Below are 23,123 nucleotides of genomic sequence, written 5' to 3'. Positions count from 1 at the left end.
CAAGTTTTCCTAGCTGCATACACAGATAGAATAATGACTATGGATATTGTTGTGATAGATGTTCCCGATACATGGGGAATGCTCCTATCAAGAAAATGGGCATCAGATCTAGGTGGTAGCCTTCAAATGGACTTATTATATGCCACCATCCCCATGTCTGATAATACCTTTGTCAGACCTAATCGAGAGTTAGAGAAAAGATATCATGTTGAAGATTCAAGGAAACCCAACAATGAGATTATCTACAGATCATGCCAGACAGGAAGTGATGTTGTGTTGACAAATTTTCTTCCCCCCTTAACAAAGAAAATTCAAAACAAAGAGATTAGGCATAGCTCCAAAAGTTGGGGTACTTAAAATCTTCCATCAGAGCATTTTCAAGACAAAACAGTAGGATTGGCAATAAATGCATCATCATCACCATCGCAACTAACCAAGAAGAAAAGAAAAAAAGAGAAAAAAGATATAAAAAATGAACCACCAGTTTTGAGCAAGGTCAAGCCTCAATGCATCAATAGTCGGAAAAGGAAAAGGAAGAGGTTTGGTATATCTAATGGCCACAAACATGTTAATATTGGGGCAAGCCATAGTCCCAAGATAGTCAAAATTGGGTAAGGCACATCAAAGAAAGAACCTATGGAGTTGCTTGTGAGTAGGCAGGTTCTCAAGATGGATTTCACCAAAGACATCTGATGCCATGGGGAATCTTTTTGTATCATATTTCTAAACTTATCCCTTGTCATTTGTGTTTAATTAGTTTTATTTCATGAATAAATTATCATTTATGCTCTTAGAATAAATTTCCATTTATTCATTTCTGTACTTGATTTCATTTGATGATATTTTGAATGGATACTGTTGATATATGTCTTTTATCGGTGGATGCAGATTCCAGGTTCTTACACACTATCACTTCATATCTAGCATGCATCCCCATACGAAGCCAAATGTTGACCACTGGAGTGGCACCTAATGATTATATGAAGACCCCACGCCCAAGGATGATCCAGAGGACAGTTGTACCATCATATATCATCAGTCAACAGAGTTTTTTAACTCTACTTCTATCTTCTCACATCTTTCTTGTACCCAGATTCTACACCCTGCGGGAAATTGTAATAAGTGATACTAGTAATGATGAGTTTTTGAGTCTGTAACAGGCCTAGGATGTTGGGACTCGATCAGCAAACGAATACACCTTGGAGAGTTTTTTTTATCTGATTAATTATCCCTTCTTTTTCAGAGGCGGATAATTTTCTGGGTTTTTTCACTCACTTTTTACCCCAAGCTGGGGTGACAGTTTGAAGGTTGAGCCTCTAACGCATCTTAGTGTCTAGAGTCGATATATATTATCCTACTAGATCACACAAAAAAAATTGTGGAATTTGGTTAGGTCTAAGTAGTCATTTTTTAATTTTTTTTGATTTCTCGCAGGTCAAAAATTGCAAATAAAATTGTACTTGTAATGTAATAAGTGATGTCTAGAGAAGTTGTATGGGGTATGAGTAATGAAATTTACACCTATCACCCTCAACTTTCTACTATGAAACACTTTGACGGGTTAAAAATGTGTTTTGAACTCTCAAAACCCACTTTTCCTAAGTTTAGCGGGAAATCTGGCAATTAATTAAGCCAGAAATTAAATAAATGGAGAAAAATAAATATCCACACATGCTAAATGTTGCGGAAATGAGGTGGAAAATTATGGGGGAGTTAAAGTGAAGTCCCAAGGTGATGTGGACACCTAAAATCAAGGAAAAGACATGTGCTCAAATAAAATCGAATTTCTAGCATTAAAGGAGAAAGTTGCTTACTTGAAAATTCGAATTTGTGAAGTTAATGCACAATTGGGAGGGGATTTGGGAGAATATTTGGTGGAGATTTTTGTGGGAAATTGTCCCCACATGGGTTACCACCCATATACACTTGTCATTCTATCATAAAATTCGAATTTGGCACATAAGGAAAAAAGAAAATGATGTCCGCTTGCCAGAATTTGATTTTTACACTTGGCATTGGAGCTCCATTCAACAAATTCGAATTTCTCTTTGGGATTGTCATCTCATGCCACTTGTTTAATCAATTCTACATTGGGATTGGCTCCAATGCCATTTGTCATTGTCATTCTTCATTGGGATTTGCTCCCAACTATCTATATAATAGAGCCATGGGCTCTCATATTGTATCATAGAACGAGTTATTGGGCTTACGAAGACTGCTAGATTTTGTATTCATCTTTCATATAATAAAAGAGACTTTGGGGTACTATTGTGTTGGTGTTCTCCTTCGATTTCTTGAGGTGATGTTATTTCAATTGTTGTGCTTTACATTCTACATGTATGTTGGATTATGCTAGTTATCATTTTACCACTTGTTTGGATTAGCATATGCAAGCTATCTTGTATGGTTTTTGGGTTAGAGAAATACTCTAGGAAGAGGAGCACTAGAAGATTTTTGGTGAAATCTCTAGCCTTCTCTTCCATTGTATAATCTAATCCCTTATGATTGCTGACATCTTTTTCCAAGTGTGTAGAGATCTTTAGATTTGGTTGAATGATTTACTTGGGCGTGGGGTAGCTCTCCAATAAACGAACTAACTCCCAAGATCAAGAATAAAAGGACCCAATCGGTTTGCCTCAAGGATCTCATCAAGAAATTTTGAAAGAGGGAGTTTCCTTTCCTCTAACCTACTAAGATCACATAAATTTAAATTAAATATTTTTCTTGATCGATATCTTGTCCTTTCAAGGATTTTATTTGCTACCTAGAGCATTGTTTTAACTAGACAAGTATGTAGTTCTACTTGCATGTCTTGATCTAGTTCTTGTACACTAATTGTAGATTATCATTTTGACTATCTCATGTCATCCTTGTCTCCATTTCAGGATTGCTTTGCTTTCAATTTTTTAAGCATTCTACTTTTGTTTTAAGCAAAATACAATTTCATTTCTTAAAGAGCAAATACTTGGAAGGCACTAGTTGTTTATGTATTTCATGCTTATCTTATAATGGTTATTGCTCATATCAGTTTTTGCTTATAAATCTTAAAGAAATAATCTATTTAACTCTAACAATTCTCCTAGAAACTCACATCTCTTTTTAACTTAACTTTTCATTAGGGACCACCCCCTTCGCTAACCTAGGAGATAGCTTAAACGGAGAGAGTTGGGATTTAGTGTGACAGCCCCTTCTCTGAGTTCCCTGCCACCAACCACACCTTGTGGGGTTGAAGGCTTTTCTCACTGACTTGTAGGTAGGTGTAGGCGGCAGGGTCAACACCTCCCAAATCTCCTTTGTTGTTTCCTTCTCAGCAATATGTGGTACTACATGATCTTTGACTCCGTCTACGATCATGCACTTGGCCTTAGCCTGGGCCTCCTCATACTTCTTCATCGAATCAGCATCGACTAGCATAGCAACTACCTTCAAGGCATAGTCCTTGATGCAATGTTTGTCTAGGATTTCCAGGATCCTGGCCTTCCAAATGACAAAATTGGATGCTCCATCTAATCTGTCCTGATCCCTCAACCCATTCACTGCCATCTCTGCTCAAAAATGTAGGATTGGTTCTATTCTCCCTTTCCTGCTACTAATCCTACAAGACTTGGATCTGGATTTCTTCGGCACAAAAAATTTCTAAGGAACAAGCTCCTCCAAACTCCCTCTGAGTCTCAATTTCCTTCTCGGAAATTCACCGGCCAAATGTCAAATCACTCCTCTCCAATCCTCCTTTGTTGCTGTAACCCGGATCTAGATTACTTTGGCAAGAAATCTGTTAAGGCAGTGACTCCCTCTACCTTGTCTTTGTCTCCACAGACACTATTCTGCACCAACAGCAATAGCATCCCACCAGCTCCTCAAATCAAAATTGCTTTGCTCCCCTAGCCCCAGCAACTGATGTATCTGAGCTCCTCTGGCTCTGCGTGAGCTGGATCAGCTCCTACTGGCCACTGCGTCATTCCTTCCTAGTCCGGAAAGATGACGTGGCTCTGCGTGAGCCTGATCTGCCCCTCTCTGCTTCTGCGCTGGCCTAGACAGCTGACGCAGTTACTACGTGGGCTCCTCCCAGCTACTACGTCACCCTCACCTAACTCACAATGCTTACGAAGGCTCTGCGTGAGCCTCTGCGTCACCTCTTCTGCACTGTGTCACTCCTCCTTCTGTGTCTCAGGCTCTGGAACAGCGTTGTCTCTCGGGACGGTTGCTCTCTGCAGCAAATTCTTCTGGATTTCTCGGCTGGTGTCTTTAGTCTCCTATGATCTGCAATCCTCTGATACCATGTGAGAATTTATGAATCTACACATCACAAATCCTACTGCAATCATTGGTTTATCATCTCATATTTGTTCTTTACATTTAACAAGTTACTTAATTACTTAAACAGCGATGAAAACATTATTGCAGCCTACACATACATACAGATCACGAACTGAAATAAACTGAGACAATCACACAAGGGCACCGTTATTTTTGGACAATCGTGCCTGGAAATACCCAATTTGGGAAAACCGGTGCAGCATATAGAGGGTTTATATTATTAAGTAGATTTCTGAATACAACTAGGGTGCCAAATCCGGCTCACCCAACAAAGAATAAACTTGGCAGAAGTACTTCTATCCGGAGACAGATATTTTGACAATTCCAGCAATTGGATGATGAAACCCCACAGATGACAACTGTTGTTCCCAGTGTTGGGCAGCGATGGTTGTACCAATATTTACGTTGGAACTTCGTCACCTCCTCTAGGAGCTGTGTCACCCTCCCAGTGAGCCTCTCTTGCTCAGAAGTCGATATGTTGAATTGTTGCTCCCTCTGCCCCGCAGAAAACCCCAACGCTGCCTCTAAGGAACTGCGTCAACCCCTCTAGCTTCTGCGTCACCCTCTCTGGAGCTGCGATGTCTCTCCTGTTGCTGCTCTGCCTCTTTGCTATGTATCCTCGGCCTTGGACTGAAGTCCCTCTGCCGAACTGTCCCTCACTGCAACTCAGATCACTTAGCTCAACTCTCTCAGCAAACCACGCCCCAGAAAAATCGAACTATTTGATCTCTTAGTGTGTCTCCAACTAGCCCTCAAGCCTCTTCTTATACTTTTCATGTTGAAGAATCAAAGGCCATGATCTAATCTCTAATCAACGACTAAGATTAAAACAGGTTTGATCCTCATCACTCAGAACCTTCTCACACATATTGTTATTAATAGTGAAAAAGTCAAGAAAAAATCGGGATTAAATCACCAAAACGCGTTTTTTTTGGCTGGCCGATTAAATCGGTCGATTTTTTCGCAGTTGAAAAAGTCGGGATTAAATCAAGACTTTTTCCAAAAAATCGTGAATGAGGTAGTTTCCTTAACGATTTTTTTTTTTTGAAAAAATCGGGATTTTATTGAAAAAGTAGGGATTTTTTAGGAAATGAATATTTTTGTATTTTTTAATTTTTCCGACTTTTTCAAAAACTCCAGACTTTAACGACTTTTTCAATTTTTGGACCCTTGCCGATTTAATCCCGACTTCGACTTTTTCCACATTGATTAATACACATTAATATTTTTATTTTCCTAAGTTTAGACTTAAGAACCCATTAAAAATATTTATTATTTTAGTAACTCCTCATTCGGGTGGAATTTCTCCAAACGATTTCTAAGTTCTGGAGATCTCATGTGTTCTAGCCCCTCCACAAAATTTCGGAGCTAGAACACATCCAATGCTACCCAAAATCAACAGTGCTTTGGAATTTTAGTTTGAAAAATAAAATTTCAAGACATGATAAGTGTTGATGTTTGTAGCTCGGGCAAGTACTTCTCCATACACCTAAGTTTCTAGGTGTGCATAAGTAACCCAAAGTCTCCTTAGGACACTTGCTCAAGTATTGAGTAGATTGCTATTGTAATTTAGCCTAAGTCTAACTTAGAAAGAACACATAATTAATTATGTTGGCTATTGAGCTAGAAAAACTTAGGAAAAGTAAGGTATATACTTTAGTGATTATTGTTTGATCTCAATCATTGATTTCAAGTGAGGCGAGATCTAATCTCAACTGCCAATCACTTTGGAGATTAGGGCTATGTATTTAGCTCAATGTAAAGTTATAAAAGCAAGGCTAAGGAGAGGAGAAAGACACCATATAATAGCACAAGGCATTGAGAAAGGCATCTCGGTGATGAGTGGAGAAGGATTTTCATTCTACTATATTTGGTCCAAAGAAGGTGCGGAAATGCAACATAAGAGATCCATGATCAAACAAGGAGATCAAGGATAGATCTAAGGTTTGATTGGATCAGATCGAGGGTATGTAGTAATCGTAGTTGTCTTCAGTTGGGCCATTATTCCAATATGTGAGCCCAAGTAGGCTTTAACTGAGGTATTAATGAAGAACTAGTTTTCATTGGGCATAATTTGTAAGTGTCACATGTGATTGAGATTGGTGTTAAGAACTGAATTGTGCATTTATCCAATAGATTTGTAATTTGCTAGGTTAATAAGGTATCCAGTGTTAGGTTCAAGAATTTAACAATAAGTGCATAACCATTTCTTTGTTCTGGTTCTTTGATTTTTTCTCCGTGTATGGTATTTCAATGTTCTTGCATCCTGGGTATTTGTTTGGCACCTATCCTTTTAGTTCTTTTAGCTTTGGTTTTAGTAAGTTGTGGTCTCTTCGTGCTTTCGTAACTTTTTTCAAGTGTATGGTACTTCGATTTTCTTGCAACCATGGCCTTTGTTGGGCACTTGTCATTCTAGTTCTCTCGACTTTGGTATAAGCAAGCTCTGGAATTTTCGTTCCCTGGTCATTTTGTTGTATGGTCTATGGTGTACGAAGCCTTTCCAAAATCCGGAATCAGGATCCCCTTGGGACAAATTCATCCAAGTGGCAGCCTGGCTCTCTTAAGAGAAATGTCAGGGGCTGGCAATGTTGTCCTGTAGTGACTTATCCATGGACTATTGGGAAGCCCGGGATTTTTGCAAGATCCTCAAAAGACACAAAGAGTCCATTCAACATAACAGAAGCTCACTCTTCTTTGTGACTAACAAAGTCCATGAAAACAAACATCACTGCACCTCTCAAAATGCAATAATTATGAATACTCTTAATCCAAGTGGATATTGCTGGCCACCGGCCTATTCCTCCTAGACCTCCAGTTGGTTTCATCAGTTTCCTTGATTATAGCAGCATTTACTATTTTTAGCAGTTTTTCGGGCCCTGAAATTCCGGAGTTGTTTTGACCCCCTAAATGGCATTATTTTGAGGTCCAAAGCAAGCTTGTAGCCGTAGGCAAGGGCCTGCCGCAAATATTGAAGTACTCGAAGAGATCTTTCCAACAACGTATCATACGCGCCAAACGGAGATCATATGACCAAGTTACAACCCCGGGAAGTTGGCTGCCCAACTAACTCCAACGGGGCCAACAAACTCTTGGTGTTCCATCTCCTAGGGTTAGGGTTTTGATTGTTTAGGGTTTCCCTTTGTTGTTCAATAATAAAAAGGCCCTTGAGCTTCATTGTAACACAGTTCAGAGGCATGTAGCCGCCACACCTCTTCTCAAAGATAAGCTACCATTGCCTCAGCTAGTTTATTTCCATTCTATATGTAAGCATCTTTCAGTTCTTCGATATTTAATGAAATGAAGATTTATTTTTGCTACATCTCTGTGTTTATGTTTATGTTTATGTTTGTATTCTTTTGTGTTCCTGCATAAGTCCGGATCAACTCTGGTCCAATAGAAGCAACAAATCGATGACTTGGAGACAGAATGCTCTATGTTGCGAATTATGGTCCACAATCATAGAAAAAAATCTTATTCAGCTGCTTCCAAACACAGATTGTCAATAAAATTCAGTCCAAGCAGATTCTAAGGAGGAAGATACAGTCCATCAAAAGATGGAGGGCATGAATCTGGGAAACCAAGACTCCCATCCTTCCAAAATTGGGCGAGAAGAAACCATAGTTAGCATGTTTTTCAGTAACTTTTATGTTTAGTAAATCAATTAAAATCCTAGGTGTTTTTCTAAGGTTGTATACCTGTAAGAAACTTTTAAATGCTTTAATTGTGGACATTTGGACAACTCTGGTTTTTGTTGCATATATGAACTGGCTATTTTGTCTGGAAACTCAGGCCAGCAATATCATGTACTCTTGCTCTTTAGCTCTGCTACAGCCTTTATCATATAATTTTCTCCAGTTTTGGTTTTAAAATTAAAATAAAAAATAAAAAATTTAAAAAGAAAACGATATATATATAATATTTTAAAGTCATGGTCAAGCCAGACACCAAATTGGTGTATGAGACTCCTTTATTTGTGTGACAAGAAACCCGCCTCTGCACAGTGACTTTACTGCTAAAGTCTATTGAGGTGTACATACTATACTCCTCTCTGCATTTCCTCTTACAATAAAACACATGTTCTTAACCATTAGGCCCAATCCTATATATATATATATATATATATATATATATATATATATATCTATATATATATATATATATAAGATTGGCAACCTAAGTCCCATGCAACTGAGGCACTGATATCTGGTATCTGTATACACGACACTAAGTGAAAGGAAGATTTCCCAAGGACCAAACTAATTACAACAAGATGAACATCAATGCTATAGCATACATGCATTACAGAAACAGCAGAAGAAAATGTTTACCTTCCCAGAGGATTGACTGTTTGAGCGGGATTATTTATTCCAATAATTTGAAAACACTTATTCAGTATATTTTTGAGGTCTGCAGTTTCAAAGAGCCTCAAATCTCTCCTCACCTGCACCAAACAAACAGAGATCCAAAACATAAATAATCCTAATGAAACTTGACTTTCATGTAAGAGAAAAGGGTTCCTAAAGCTTGTCATGTTAAAGTTCAAACTAGATTGAAGTACACAGATGAGACATTGCCATAACATCACTGAATGAACATAGCATACCCACTAGTGGAACTGTCATCTAAAACTTTGAAATATATGCCTAATATCTGCCTAGCAAAGTCAAATATTACTGACAATAGCAACAATGGGTTTCTTGACGCTTTTGACAACTACAAAATAGTATTGACCCGATATGTAACATTTGAAAAAATAGATGATTATGAAGCCTTTGATACCTTAGACAGAGCTTCATAGTAAAGGCAGCGGCGGTGTTGGTTCTTATTCTTGTACATAAGTCTCTGAAACAATTCAGTCTCAGACTGGAGTTGAAGGAGCTGGGCCTCCAACCGCTGTTCTAACTGTTGTGCTTCTTTGGAAGCCATTTTGTCAGCAATTCTTTACTGAAACACACTTTGATATCTGTAAATTCTGAAAATGGCCATCACTGTTTGCTTCTGAAACATTTCATTAGATGAAAATACAAATGGTGCATATCCTTAAGATATTTAATGAATTGAACACTGAAAACAACATTCCCAAATTCATTTGTATGAAATTCTCCAAATATAAAGTGTTGCATGGATTACTAAAGGTCTGTGGGCATTTTCACGCTCTGAATTTTATACACATGCTTCCCTAAACCCTTCCCCTTCAGTTATTTTAACTACTTAAAAATTCATTTTGCTACTACCACCAATAAGAATACACAGTATCTCTTTGTCTTCTCCCTATTGTTTTGGGCTTTACAGGTTTCTCAGAGTTATAGTGAATGTAGTAAAAGAGCATTGGAAAATAAAAATTCTAAATTTGATAGAATTTAGAACACGCTCTCTCAACGCTGAACAGCAATGACTCTGCTCACCATGGTCAGTACCTCAGTTCGGCCCTCAGTTCAGCGTTTCAGAGTTCAGGCAAAGTCGGAGTTCAGGCAAAGTCTGCGCTGGAGCAATGCGTTTTCCCTTTCATGAGATGACTTTTAGGTTTAGCTTTTAGATTTAGCTTTTAGTTTTAATTTTAATTTAAAAAAAAAAAATTAATGGTTTTGATTTTTGATTTTTAATTTTTAAGTCTTATTAGACAAATCTAAAGGGGGGACGCCCAGGCGCACCCTTTTTGGGGAGTCTAGACTCCCATACTGAAGGGGGACGCCCAGAAGCACCCTTTTCAGGGAGTCGTGGGGAGTCTAGACTCCCACACTGGGGAAACGCACCCCCTTGCGTCTCCCCGAGACTCCCCAAAAAGGGTGCGTGGGGAAACGCACCCCCAAGAGACTCCCCGTCCCGGGTGCGTGGGGTGCGAGGGGTGCGTGCACCCGACCCTGGGGGATGCGTCCCCGTGGAACACTGGAAATAATCAACTTAGATGTAGATAGAGTTGAGCAAGCCCAAGGGATTAGCTCAACCAGTTGTCGCTAATGTTGCTGGGTGTTCACAAAAAGGGTACAGAGGAAGTGTTTCTTGGTACTTTTTGTCTTTGGCCTAGGAAAACACACGAGACAGCTTTCTCGTAAATGACTTTACCAGTTATTAAAGTCATTTGACTTAAAGTCACTTTATGAGGTTCGAAAGTACAAAGTACTTTATTATATTAAAGTCACCTTATGTTTTTAAAGTGACTTTATTCGAAGAGGAGAAATCCCATCTCCTTAATGTCTTTGTTGAAAACGGTTATAGTAGGCACTTGGGTCAGAAGGCTTTCCTCAAAGCAGCTAAGAACTCAGTAGCTAAAAGAGATAAGAAGGAGAGGATTCCCGGTGTCCATCTTCCGTTTGTTCAGGGGACTACAGACAGGATTGCGAGGATCCTTAAGAAGCATAATGTCCCCTCGACCTTTAGACCTCTCAATACCATTCGTAAGTCTCTCAGATCTGTGAAGGATCCCATCGATCCCAAGGACATGAAAGGGGTTTATATTATTCCATGTTCATGTGGGACCCCCTATATTGGTGAGACTGGTCGCTCCACTAATCAGAGGATTAGTGAGCACGCAGCTGACCTTAAGCATAGGAGAGCCAAGTCTTCCGCTTTAGCAGAGCATGTTGAGAAAACCAATCATCATGTCTGCATCGAGGAGGCTAGTGTGATTGCTAGAGTGTCCCAATTCCATCACCGAAAATTTAGGGAGGCGCTTGAGATTGAGAAAAGGCCGAACAATCTCAATAGAGAGGATGGCTGGAGGATCAGTAGTTGCTGGGTCTCAGCCCTCTCCTCCTAGTCATGGTCTCCCTGCCCCCCCCCTCCCTTTGTTGTCTTTTATGATTTTTTCCCCTGGTTTCCTGTTTCTTGGGGCCTTTGGTCCTTGAAGTTCTTATAGTAGCTCTTATTTATGCTAATAACTTAATGGGAATTAGATTGCAATTAATCTTTGATTATTTTAACCCTTATATAAACCTTTAATTTTAAATATTAACATTTTCTTTCTAACCCTTAAATTACTCTAATTTTTAACTAACTTTTATAGATAAATTTTGAATTAAAATTAATTTATTTTTAATTGATTTATCTTAATATATTTTTAGAATTGTCCCTTTATCTTACATGTTAATTAAATTATATAACTCACTTTTTTATATTACCCTATTGTTTATGACTTTTATTACTAACTACTCTAATATTTAGATTTAATAACTTGGATTACGTACTATTAATGTAGATTAATTTATTTATATATAATATCATTAAATTACTCTATTATCATAACCTTAAATTACCCTATTATTTATATATATTTGTTGAACTTCTATAGATGTCTATTATTTAATATTAATTTAGTTTATAATTTATTTAATATTTATTTATTAATGTATGGAAAAGCCCCTTTGACTTATGTTTGAATTTAGTTAATTAAGTATTTTTATATATTTAATAATTTTTATAACTAACTAACTATTAATATATATTAGCTTTGGTTATAATTTATTTTTTAATATACATTTATAGTTATAGGTGGTTAAAAATGGTCCTTTACTTTTGTTCTAATAAGAATTTAACTAACCAAGGTTCCTTTTTTAATTAAATCCGGTCCTAACTAACCAGTCAAATCTAGTCGTTGTCAATATAGCCGTTGGAGTTTCTGCTCTATTTATTTAACATGCAATGCCTGATCTGCGCATTCAGTTTGTCCTGACGATGAACCACACTAGTTGGTTCGAAACGCGTCAACAAATGATATTTCTTGTGATGTACGCCGAAAAATCTCTCACAAAGTTACTTTATGTTAAACATAAGGTAACTTTACTTGGAAAAAAGTACAAGGTACAAAAACAACATTAAAGTGACTTGGGAGGCTCTTAGTGAAAGGAAAGATATGAAAAGGGGGTCAATGGGAGATTAGAACTCCACCTTGATCAAGGAGAGCTGAGATCTAATCTCAGATCTTGATCATAGGGTTAGGGCTTCACTTCATTAGAGAAGACTAAAAAGGGAGAAAAGGGAAAGGAGCTCATCATTCTGCAAGTGTAGAGTTCGTGAAGCGGAGTGAATAAGAGGGGGCTGAGATAGCTTCTACAAGAGGAGGCTCTTATTCTTCATGTGCAAGTTGGAGAAGAGGAGCAAGGAGGAGAGTTTGAGGCTGCGACAGTGATTTGCCAAGGAAAGAAATCTACAACAGCACGGAGAGTCTTCTCACGGCCCGAGTTTCTAAGCTAGAAACCTGGCAAGCATTTCGAGGAAACCAGTGCGAAATTTGTGGAGGCCCAAAAATACAGGGGCAGCAAGAATTTTGGGCAGGTGCCAGAACCCGAAATTTGTGGAGACCCAAATTTCTGGGAAAACAGCAGCTTGAAATTCTGAAATCAGCAGCAGGAATTTCAAGGCTACCATAGCATAAAAATCAAGGAGACTCCTGCACATATTTTGAGGAGAATTTGCAGGACAGACTGCAAATATTTCGAGGAAAAAGGGTTGTCAGTGGCACAATTTTGTGGGCATTGATTGCAGTCAGTGGCTCGAAATTCCAGGAAGAGTGCTGGAAAGTGGCCCAAATTATGATGAGAAAATTATGGGCAGAGCACACGAAATTTGAGGGCTAAGAAGCTTTCTTGTGGCACAAAATTTGAGGGAGAAATTCTGGACAGTGGCACACAGTTTGAGGTGCAGAGGTCTGGACAGTGGCTCGAGTTTCAAGGACAGCAGTATAAATTTCTAGGAACTGGGAAAATTTTCAAGGGAGAGATAAGTACCCTTGATGTGTATTTAATGCTGTAATAAATTATCTGTGAAAAGCAATAAAAATCCTCTTCTGGACTGGTTTTCCCCTTGTAGGTTTTTCCAGGGCCAGTGTTTGACCAAAAATCCTAGTGTCTTAAATTATGTGCATGATTGTCTTATTTCTTTATCAGCTGAAAGCGAAACGCTAAAAGTAGAGGTACCCTGTTAGTGTTTCAGTTCGGATTTATCTTCATATTTATATATCAGCATATGTGGGCTGTGGGCATTAAACAATGACATAAAAACAACTGAAACCGGGGTGGGCTATAGAACCTCAGAATCCTCAGCTGATAAAAGTGACCAGCTAGCAGAAAACTACCTATATACCAGATACTTGTGGTTGAGAGGGAGGTGTTTGATAGTTCTCAATGATTAAGGAGTTGTGTTGGTTGTGGGGGTCAGATAGCTACTGGTTTGAGGGTGGAGGATAGGTTGAGTGGGGTTGAAAACTTTGGTCCATGGAAGGAGAGGACAGTCTTACTGCTTGAATAGGTTGAGGTGTGCGATATTGTAGAGAGTGCAGTGCAACCACCCACTGATCTAGTTCAGTTGGCAGACATCAACAAGCGGAATGTGAAGGATAAGAGGATCCTTCTAGATGCTATCAGAGACCACATTATACCTCATGTGTCAGGGAAGAGATATGCCTATGAGATGTGGGACTCCCTAATAAGACTTTACCAGAGCAACAATGAGAACAGGAAGATGGTGTTCCGTGAGAAATTGAAAAACACCAAGATGACTAAAACTAACACGGGGACCTCATACCTCACCAAGATCACACAAGTGAGAGATGAGTTGGCTGCAGTGGGAGAGATTATCCCTGAGGACCAATTGGTCAGGACAGCATTGGATGGTTTTCCCAAGCAATGGGATGGATTCGTAGATGGCATTGTTGCCACAGAGCATTTTCCTAATTGGAGGAGGATGTGGAATGATTTCATCCGGGAGGAGTGCCAAGAGTGGTAGCTAGTGTGGTGGGGTAGATGAGGAGGAGAATGTAGCCCTCACAGCTAAGGGCAAGAAGAAGGCCAAGAAGGGGTCTTCTAGTGGGACCAAGCAGCAGAAGGGAGAACGGGAATCCGAGAAGGACATGAGCAAAGTGAGATGCTTTGCATGTAGGAAGTTGGGTCATTATGCCTTTTAATGTCCTAACAAGAAGGAGAAGAAGAAGGGTGTCGCAGCATTAGCCGAGGTGGATGAGTTTTCCACCAAGTTTGATACAGAGTTTGCTTTAGTGGTGACTCTGGCCACTAGTGATGTAGAGCAGCAGGCTCCCGAGCAGGGGAGCGCACTAGAGATTTTAGGATCTTCAAGAGGTGCACAAGGATCGGGAGGATTACCGACTTCTAGAGTGGTGAGAAACGCATTCCTCAGTAAGATGGAGTGTTGAGAAAAAGGGTACCGAGGAAGTATTTCCAAGTGTTTTTTGTCTTTGACCTAGGAAAACACATGAAACACCTTTTCAGTAAGTGATTTTATGAGTTATTAAAGTCACATGACTTAAAATCACTTTATGAGGTTTAAAAGTACAAAGTACTTTATTATGTTAAAGTTGCTTTATGTTTTTAAAGTGACTTTATGAGAAAAAGTACATGGTACTTTATATTATTAAAGTTACTTTATGTGGAAAAAGGTACAAAAACAGCATTAAAGTGTCTAGGGAGATTCTTAATGAAGGGGAAGACATAAAAAGGGGGTCAGTGGGAGATTAGATCTCCACCTTTGATCAAGGAGAGCTGAGATCTAATCTCAGCCCTTGATCAAGGGTTACAGCTTCACTTAATTAGAGAAGACTAACAAGGGAGAAAATGCAAAGGAGCTCATTCATTCTTTAAGTATAGAGTTGGATAAGAGGAATGAAGAAGAGGAGGTTGAGATAACTTCATCAAGAGGAGCCTCTTATTCTTCATGTGCAAGTTGGAGAAGAGAAGAGCAAAGAGGAGGAGAAGAGTTTGAGGTTGTGACAACCATTTGCCAAGGAGAGAAATCTACAACAACTTGGAGAGATTTTATAGCACAGTAGCAAGGAGAGTCTTCTCACAGCCCGATTTCCTAAGCTAGAAACCTGGCACATATTTCTAGGAGACCAGAGCGAATTTTGTGGAGACCCGAAAATATAGGGGCGTCGAGAATTTCGGAGAGGTGTCAGAACCCGAATTTTGTGGAGGCCCAAATTTCTAGGAAAACAACAGCTTGAAATTATGAGATCAACAACACAAATTTCAAGGCTGCCACAGCACAGATTTTGAAGAGGAAAAAGGGTTTTCAGTAGCACAATTTTCTAGGAATTAATTGCATTCAGTGGCTCGAAATTGCATGCAAAGGACTGCTGGAAAGTGGCCCATATTTTGAGGAGAAAATTCTAGGCAAAGGGCATGAAATTTGAGGGCTGAGAAGTTGTTAAGTGGCACGAAATTTGAGGGAGAAATTTTGGACAGTAGCCCACAGTTCGAGGTGTAGAGGTCTGGATAGTGGCTCAAGTTTCAAGGACAGCAGTATAAATATTAAATTTCTAGGAGCCAGGGAAATTTTCAAGGGAGAGATTCTATGTTGCAGGAAATGTTGCCCCCAGGTCCGTTTCAGCCAGGAAACGAAACGGAAATGCGTACCGTACAGCCTGGAAACGAGTTTCCGGCTGGGGAAACGCGGCCAGTACGGCCGAAAACGAGTTTCCAGGCCGTACGATGGAGTTTCCACTTCATATTGCGATTTTTCTTTCCTTTTTTTTTGTTTTTTTTCAGTTCTAATTTTTTATTTGGCAAATAAAATATCTTGTGGATGCTTCTAGATGCCTCTCAAGCAATGTTACCAGACTCGGAATCGGCAATAAATCGGCGAGGCAAAAGAGCGAAGAGTTTTAATCGGATCGAGAAAAAATCGGCAAAAAATCGTTGAATTCATTAAATAAAAATATACACATATATTGAATTAAAAAAACCATTTTTCGTTAAAATTGGGTAAAGGTATGTCCAAACAATACATAATATCAATAGATGTCCAAAATATCATGAATAAATAAGTATCTCATATGTGTTATGAGTCCACACATGATCCAAAGCACTGAGTCTTGAGTCCTTAGAAGCATATGCTTCTAAAAGTTTACAAAAAAGTTAAAAACTGCATACTAATCAGAAAAAAATCAGCAACTAAGAGTCTAAGACTCTTAAGAGTGAGAACTAGAAGCGATTCCTTCCACTCCTTCGCTTGCTTGACTCTCAAAGTTCTCCAAGTTGATTCACGGCCTTCAATCATAGTTAATGATTAAATACTTAATCATACTTAATGAATAAATTCTTATTATATAAAGAGAAATATTTATTTTGAAATAAGGTTTTAAGTATTTTAGTTGTCTTATTTTATAATTGTTATATGTGACTAAGTCTGTTTTTAAAGGAATTTGACATATATCTTTCCAAAATAAAATAAAAATACTTGGTAATTAAAAATAGTAATATTAGTTTTAATAAAAGATAAAAATGAATGTATATATTTTATTTTTTTTAATGGAAAGTATCATAAAATATGAATTCAGTATGGGCGTTCCATTGTTGATATTGCAATCAAGTCTAAATATATATATATATATATATATATATATATAAAATAACATAATTTTATATTAATTTTAAAATAATATAAAATTATTAAATATAAAAATAAACTTTACATTTTTACATTCAACTTTAAGAAAATGTATAATTTTATATATATTTTTTAAATATTTTAACATATATAAATTATTTGAATATGCAAATTAATGAATTATATATATAATTTAAAATTTAAACCCATTTCTTAATTTAAAATTTAAACCTATATTAAAATTAAACGAAACTCAGAAAAAACTTGAAAAAACTATTATAGAATTTGGATAAAACTTTCCTTTCAAATAAAATTTATACCCCAACTTTACTAATTCGAACCTAAATCATAATTAATGCGAACATAAGTTTCATAATATTCTATTCTATTGTAATGGAATCGAATAAATTTCATATCGTAAAAAAAAATCCTGCCATCATTGATCTATTCAGGCGAGACGGCGATTAGTAAATATCGTCGATCAAATCCGATGGATCCTAACTATGGAATTATTTGTCTCTGAACTCGAGAAAGGCGAGGCGATGTGGTCGCGGATGGTTGGGTAGAAGAGCCATTATTTATGTTCAGATTTTCAAGCAAAAGAATTGTTATATTGGAATTATGACAGCGGAGACTATATGCCAAGCTGCCTCGTGGATTGCGACAATTCAATTTTATAAATTCGGGATAATGTCGGTAAAACAGAGTTTATTGGTAAAAAGGTGTGGAGGATGGCTCCGTTCATGCATTCCGCCGTACCATCGCTCCGATTATTTTAAGTTATCATCGCTGCGATTAGTTTAAGTTATCATCGTTTATTAATACGAAGTGGTCCTGGTTTGGAATTTATTTATTTAAAACTTTACATCTGAGATCACGCAGAGCACTATTTCAGCAGTCAAATTCATGAACGTCAGATTCCCTTTTTACCTATTTTCTTAATCGACTCGTTAAAATAGAAAAGCGAAAAGAAACAATTATATGCTGCTGGCGGCCACAAATAATAAAGTAAAAGACAACCCAGAATCGGTCAACGCGAGTTGACTCGTAAAGTTTTCGGTCGGATCGTTTAGCCGCTGAGCCGAGTTTAACGCGCGATTTTGCCGATTACACGCCGATTCCTGTTTCACTGCTCTCAAGTTATAAAAAAAACTCTCACCTCATTCCCTCATCACACAATTGAGCAAGTCGTTTCTCTTGGAGACGGACGATTTTAGCAAAGGAGAAAAGAGGAAGAGAGCAGTGGTCGTTTGTCTTTATAGTTCTTGCAGCCTCATAGTCTTTATTGTACTTGCAGCCTCATATATATAATAAAGGCTGATTTTGAGATTTTGATATATAATAAAGGTTGATTTTGAATATTCCGATATTGCTATTTTCATTATGTGATCATTCATGAGTAAATGTGATGTAAATTTAATCATAATATTTAAACTTTAAATGTAATAAATTATAATGTATCATGTATGCTTTATGATTGCACATAACATTTCTTAAATGTCCTAAATTCTAATATATATATCGCATTTCCCTATTTCCAAAATTTGGGGGGTCACATTTCGTACCCATGCCCGTTTCGGAAACTCGTACCCATTTCCCCGTTTCATGCAACTTAGGACTCAGGAGACATTAGTACCCTTGATGTGTATTTGATATTGTCATAAATTCTCTGTGAAAAGCAATAAAAATCCTCTTCTAGACTGTTTTTCCCCTTGTGGGTTTTTCCAAGGTCAGTGTTTGACCAAAAATCCTAGTGTCTTAGATTTTGTGCATGCTTGTCTTATTTTTTTATCAGTTGAAAGTGAAATGTTAAAAGTAGAGGTAGCAGTATAAATTTCTAGGAGTTGGGCAGATTTTCAAGGGAGAGATAAGTACCCTTGATGTGTATTCAATGTTGTCATAAATTCTTTATGAAAAACAATAAAATTCCTCTTCTAGACTTGTTTTCCCCTTTTGGGTTTTTCCAGGGTCAATGTTTGACCAAAAATCCTAGTGTCTTAAATTATGTGCATGCTTATCTTATTTATTTATTAGATGAAAGTGAAATGTTAAAAGTATAGGTAGCTTGTTAGTGTTTCAATTCAAATTTATCTTCATGTTTATATATCAGCATATGTGGGTTCTGGGCATTAAACAATGACATAAAAGCAACTGAAACCGGGGTGGGCTACAGAACTTCAGAATTTTCTATACTGGGCATTTGGCAAGTTCAATGCCAGCAGATACCCGGTTCAAACTTCAAACCCTCCATGGGTTAGGTGCTCTAGTCTATGCCATTACTAGGGGTGCCATCCATGAATGTGGTAAAGCATCCCTTGGGTTTCCCTAAGAGGTTTTCCTTGAAAAAACAATTATGAGGTTTTTCTTGAAGAAACAATATAGGGTTGAGCAAAAACATGTAAAATGGCAGCATTACATGGGCCTAGCTAGGCTTGGGTAGAGGCATGTTGTGTTAAATCTCTTAATACCAACCCAAACTTGTTTTCTCACTACATTTATTTATTCCCAGATATTTATTTTCTCAGCCAAATAAATTCTAAATTGTTGAAAAATAAAATCACTAGTATTTTAACATCCATAAATTTGTATGCAGCGGAAATAAAATTAGAGAGAGATCAATCACGCATTACAACAAATGAACACCTACAACAATTCTCCTTCATTAATTAATCTCACAAAAATCAAGGTTTCGACCCACAAAGAAATTACAAGGAAATATGCATTGACTGGAACCTGCCACTTGGATCGCACTAGAAGAATTCGACCCAAGGAATTTTAGTGCACTGGAAATTAGCCTTTGAAGAAATTCAGTCTGAAGAAGTTCGGCCAACCTCTCACCAGCAACTCAACCCCACGCCTTCCCCTTGAACAACCTCTGCGCCTTAGGAAATTCAGCCCTCCCAAATCAACCACTCCAACAATTTGACCACCTGCTCACTTCGGCAATTCAGCCTCCTAGAAATGCTCTTGAATCAACCTGCACTCTTCTTCCTTCGTGCTACAGTGTAGTTGATCCTCTCACTCTAGAGAAAATTACTTTCTCTAGTTGTGTATCTTCACCTTTTCATTAGGGTTATTTTATAATCTTCATCCAGCCCAAATCCCTAACTCTTATCTCCCTTATAGAAAAATTCTAGGTGATCAATGGTTGAAATCATTTCTAAGTCACTTAAACAACTTCATTATTTATCCTTAGAAATTGACTTCATAGTCCACAATAATTAATTGACTTTAATTATTGACTTAATAGTTGACCATAATTAATTGACTTAATAGTCTAGTCGAACCCTTTATCATTATGAAGGTGTGTGATCAAATGCATGGTCATGCATCTCCAAACCAATTTCAAACATATCAATCAATCTCCCAAGGGAGAAGGTTGAGAGGAGACTTGAAGTCTCACCACTCTATGATCTAAAGTACTATGGAGCTCAACCTATTGCTTGTTGCTCTGATCTGATGGAACGGCATGAAAGTATGAAGTGATCATCCTAATCTGCCCAAGGAATAGTACAAGAGCAGAGATCTATGACTACACATCTTTGTGATGAAAAGAAATAGGCACCTACGATCCCGATATTGAAATAATCTAGAGAGTGAGCCCCCTAAGTCACTACAGAGGCAATAGTAACGTCCTCTAACCTTGTAGTATATAAGGCACCAAAAAATGAGGTGCATCTCTGTCTCTAGCTCTTATAGGTGGAAAATTTGGCAAACCCTCTTAGAACATGGGATATGGTGATCAATCTCCAATCATAGTCGATGAGATCTGACCTGAAGTTGTTCCAAAGAGATCCTAGGTGAATGCATCCAACATTTGTATGTGTATGGGGGCCAAACAATGATACCATCCCATAACTCCAAAAAGTGCTCTAAGTAGAAAGACATCTTCGAGTCCAAGGTCATTGGGGGTGAGGACCAAGTCACCTAGATATAGAATTTGTATATGTCCTCTCTAATGTCCCGATTCACTCTCTATCTAATCAGCACGAGATGGATCTGTTACCATGAAATCTAGTAGGTCTTGGAGAAGGAAACCCTACAAGACAAGAGCTAGACAAAATGCTAACAATGGAGAAGAAGCCCAATGTCACCTCAGCCAAAACCCCTTGCTCTTTACGGATTTTCACCATTGGGAAGAGTCTCGGTGAAGGAGGAATCACTTAAAATGGATGTGCTAATGATAAGGTACAAAGTGACCCTACTAAAATTCATTCGAAGAGAGACACACTAAAGTTACAAGGCTTCAAAGAAGCAAAACGCTCTCAAAGAAAAGCCCTAGAAAAGAAGGCTCGAGACCTAGGGTTTTGAGAGTTTGGACGATGATGGTGGCATACCAGTATCGGGGACGGCCCGAAACGCTGAAACAACCTTGAAACAGGGCCGAAACATCATCGGCAATACAGTATGGCGTTTCACACTTTCGAAACGCCATATGGTACGACCGGTGTTTCGGCCACTACAGGCCGAGTTTCGGCAGCCCAAAAAAAATGGCCTTTTTCGGCCATCACAAGGAGTGGAAAAAGGGTGTGGGCTCCATCTAACACCGAAACACACTAATAAACCAATTTTTATGTGGTTGTTAGCTAAATTTAATAAAAAAAATTACAAATGGAATTCTCTAGAACATGAAAATAATAGAATTCTCTAGAAACCCTATGAGCCTCTTCTTTTCTTTAAAAAGGCACTTCATTCACTCATTTCTCACACATTTTTTTGCAAGAAAAACTTCGTATAGCAACAACAAGGAGTTTATTTGTGTTTTGGAGCATGGGGAGCAAGAGGAAGCGCATGGGCAGCAGCTAGTTGGGTGAGTTTTTCATTTCCTAATTTTGCAACATTCATGGCTTCTCAAAGTTGTGTTTCAAGTGCCCCTAAATTGGGTGAGTTTTTCATTTTGTATTATTGTAATTTTGCAACATTCATGGCCTCTCAAAGTTGTGTTTCAAGTGCCCCTAAATCCACTCAAGCAAACAGATAGCAAGAATATTATCCTCTATGGAAGTATGTTACCAAACTAAAGCAGATGGGTCCCGGTGGTACATGAGAATGGAAGTGCAGTTTATGCAAAATTTAAAAGACCTTCAAGGGCTCTTACACAAGAGTGAAGGCTCACATTTTGCATGAAGAGATAAAGGGTATTGAAGTGTGTGCACATACCAAAAATGCATAGGTGAGGGCTAAATTCAAGAAAGGAGAGCAATGACGCTCAAAAAGGAGCAACTAAGCAAAACTGGCACGGGCACTACCAATCTTCGCATGTCTGATAGCATTGAGCCAAGGATTGTTCAAGAAGCAAGAAGGAGGAGGGCACTAGAAGTAGAAGCAGAATCAAAGCCATCATCTACAACACAAGACAACAGATTGTTGAAAATGTTTGATAGTCAAGGGAGAGCATAGGCTGACTCAAGAGTGGTAAGGACCATCTTTGCTTGTGGCATCCCCTTTAATGTGGTTCGATCCCCATATTCGCAGGATTTGGTGAGAGCGATTAACAAAGCTCCTCAAGGTTACAAGGGTCCAAGACTCCAAACTATGAAAAAGTCAGAACAATTTTCCTAAAGAAAGAGAGGCAACTTCTTGACGATGTTCTAAAACCAATCCGTAACTCATGGGGTAGTACAGGGCTTTCCATTATCTCAATTGGTTGGACCGATATAAGATGCAAGCTTTTGATTAACGACATTGCATCATCACCAAAAGGAGCCATGTTCATCAAAGCAGAAGATTATTCGAGTGAGATCAAGGATGGTAAGTTCATTGTTGATATTTTAATTTCTGCTATTGAACAAGTAGGGCCAGAAAATGTGGTGCAAGTTATCACAGATAATGCACCTATTTGCAAAGTTGCAGGCTTGATTGTTGAGAGTAGATACAATCACATATTTTGAACTCCTTGCATTTTCCACAATTAGAATCTGATTTTAGAAGAGGTTGAGGCTCCCACTCTAGTGGATAAAAGCTAGAAGACATGTTTCAAAGTCTCACTACTCATTTCACACCCAAACGAAAACCCTCACAAGGAATGCAACAAAGATCATTTTTTATTTCATGAAAGTATTAGCCATAATATTTATCCGAAGGTAAGCTAAGCTTGGAGGGAACCCGACAAAACACGGCCACTAAAGGTAAGACGCCACCCGCGAGGAGAAAATGCATTCATACTGAGAAGAAATTTGAAAACCACAATTGTGGAGGCCCTAAGCACGCGTGAACCAAAATCGCAGAGATTCTGACAACAATCGTGCAGTCCAAAACGCGTGCGGCTAAATATACGCACAAAATTGAAATACAAAGACACATGCGTGCTAGACCAGCGCAGAGTTACAGAAAGGCTCAGAGACTCTGAAATTCTCAAACTGTAATTCTAAACATTGAAGGAGACATTCATCCTCTAGACGAATCGAGGTAATGCTTTTTGAGAGATTTTTTATAAAATTTATTATCTGATAATCTCCATTCATACAACA

The 23,123-nt window shown here is 38.2% G+C and overlaps 1 protein-coding gene across 6 annotated transcripts in view; it reads right to left on the bottom strand.

Moving 5' to 3' along the window:
* Nucleotides 1–9,846, bottom strand: part of LOC149138932 (uncharacterized) — a 251,773-nt gene extending 241,927 nt beyond the window's left edge. The window contains exons 1-3 of one of the 6 annotated variants that reach the window (XM_089452900.1): nucleotides 9,723–9,846; nucleotides 9,097–9,261; nucleotides 8,646–8,758 (exon numbers count right to left, since the gene is read on the bottom strand). In XM_089452900.1, coding sequence (XP_089309026.1) covers nucleotides 8,646–8,758; nucleotides 9,097–9,243 — 260 coding nt within the window. In that variant the 5' untranslated portion in view covers nucleotides 9,244–9,261; nucleotides 9,723–9,846. Of the gene's footprint in view, nucleotides 1–8,645; nucleotides 8,759–9,096; nucleotides 9,316–9,722 lie in introns of all 6 variants that reach the window. The other 5 variants (XM_089452904.1, XM_089452902.1, XM_089452901.1 and 2 more) reach the window with 5 other exon arrangements.
* Nucleotides 9,847–23,123: the final 13,277 nt, after the last annotated feature.

Source organism: Pinus tabuliformis, chromosome X (genome assembly GCF_031772625.1).
Source record: "Pinus tabuliformis cultivar Carrire ecotype Pingquan chromosome X, CPIR1, whole genome shotgun sequence".
NCBI lineage: Eukaryota > Viridiplantae > Streptophyta > Pinopsida > Pinales > Pinaceae > Pinus > Pinus tabuliformis.
This window is presented reverse-complemented; position numbering and strand designations above follow the sequence as displayed.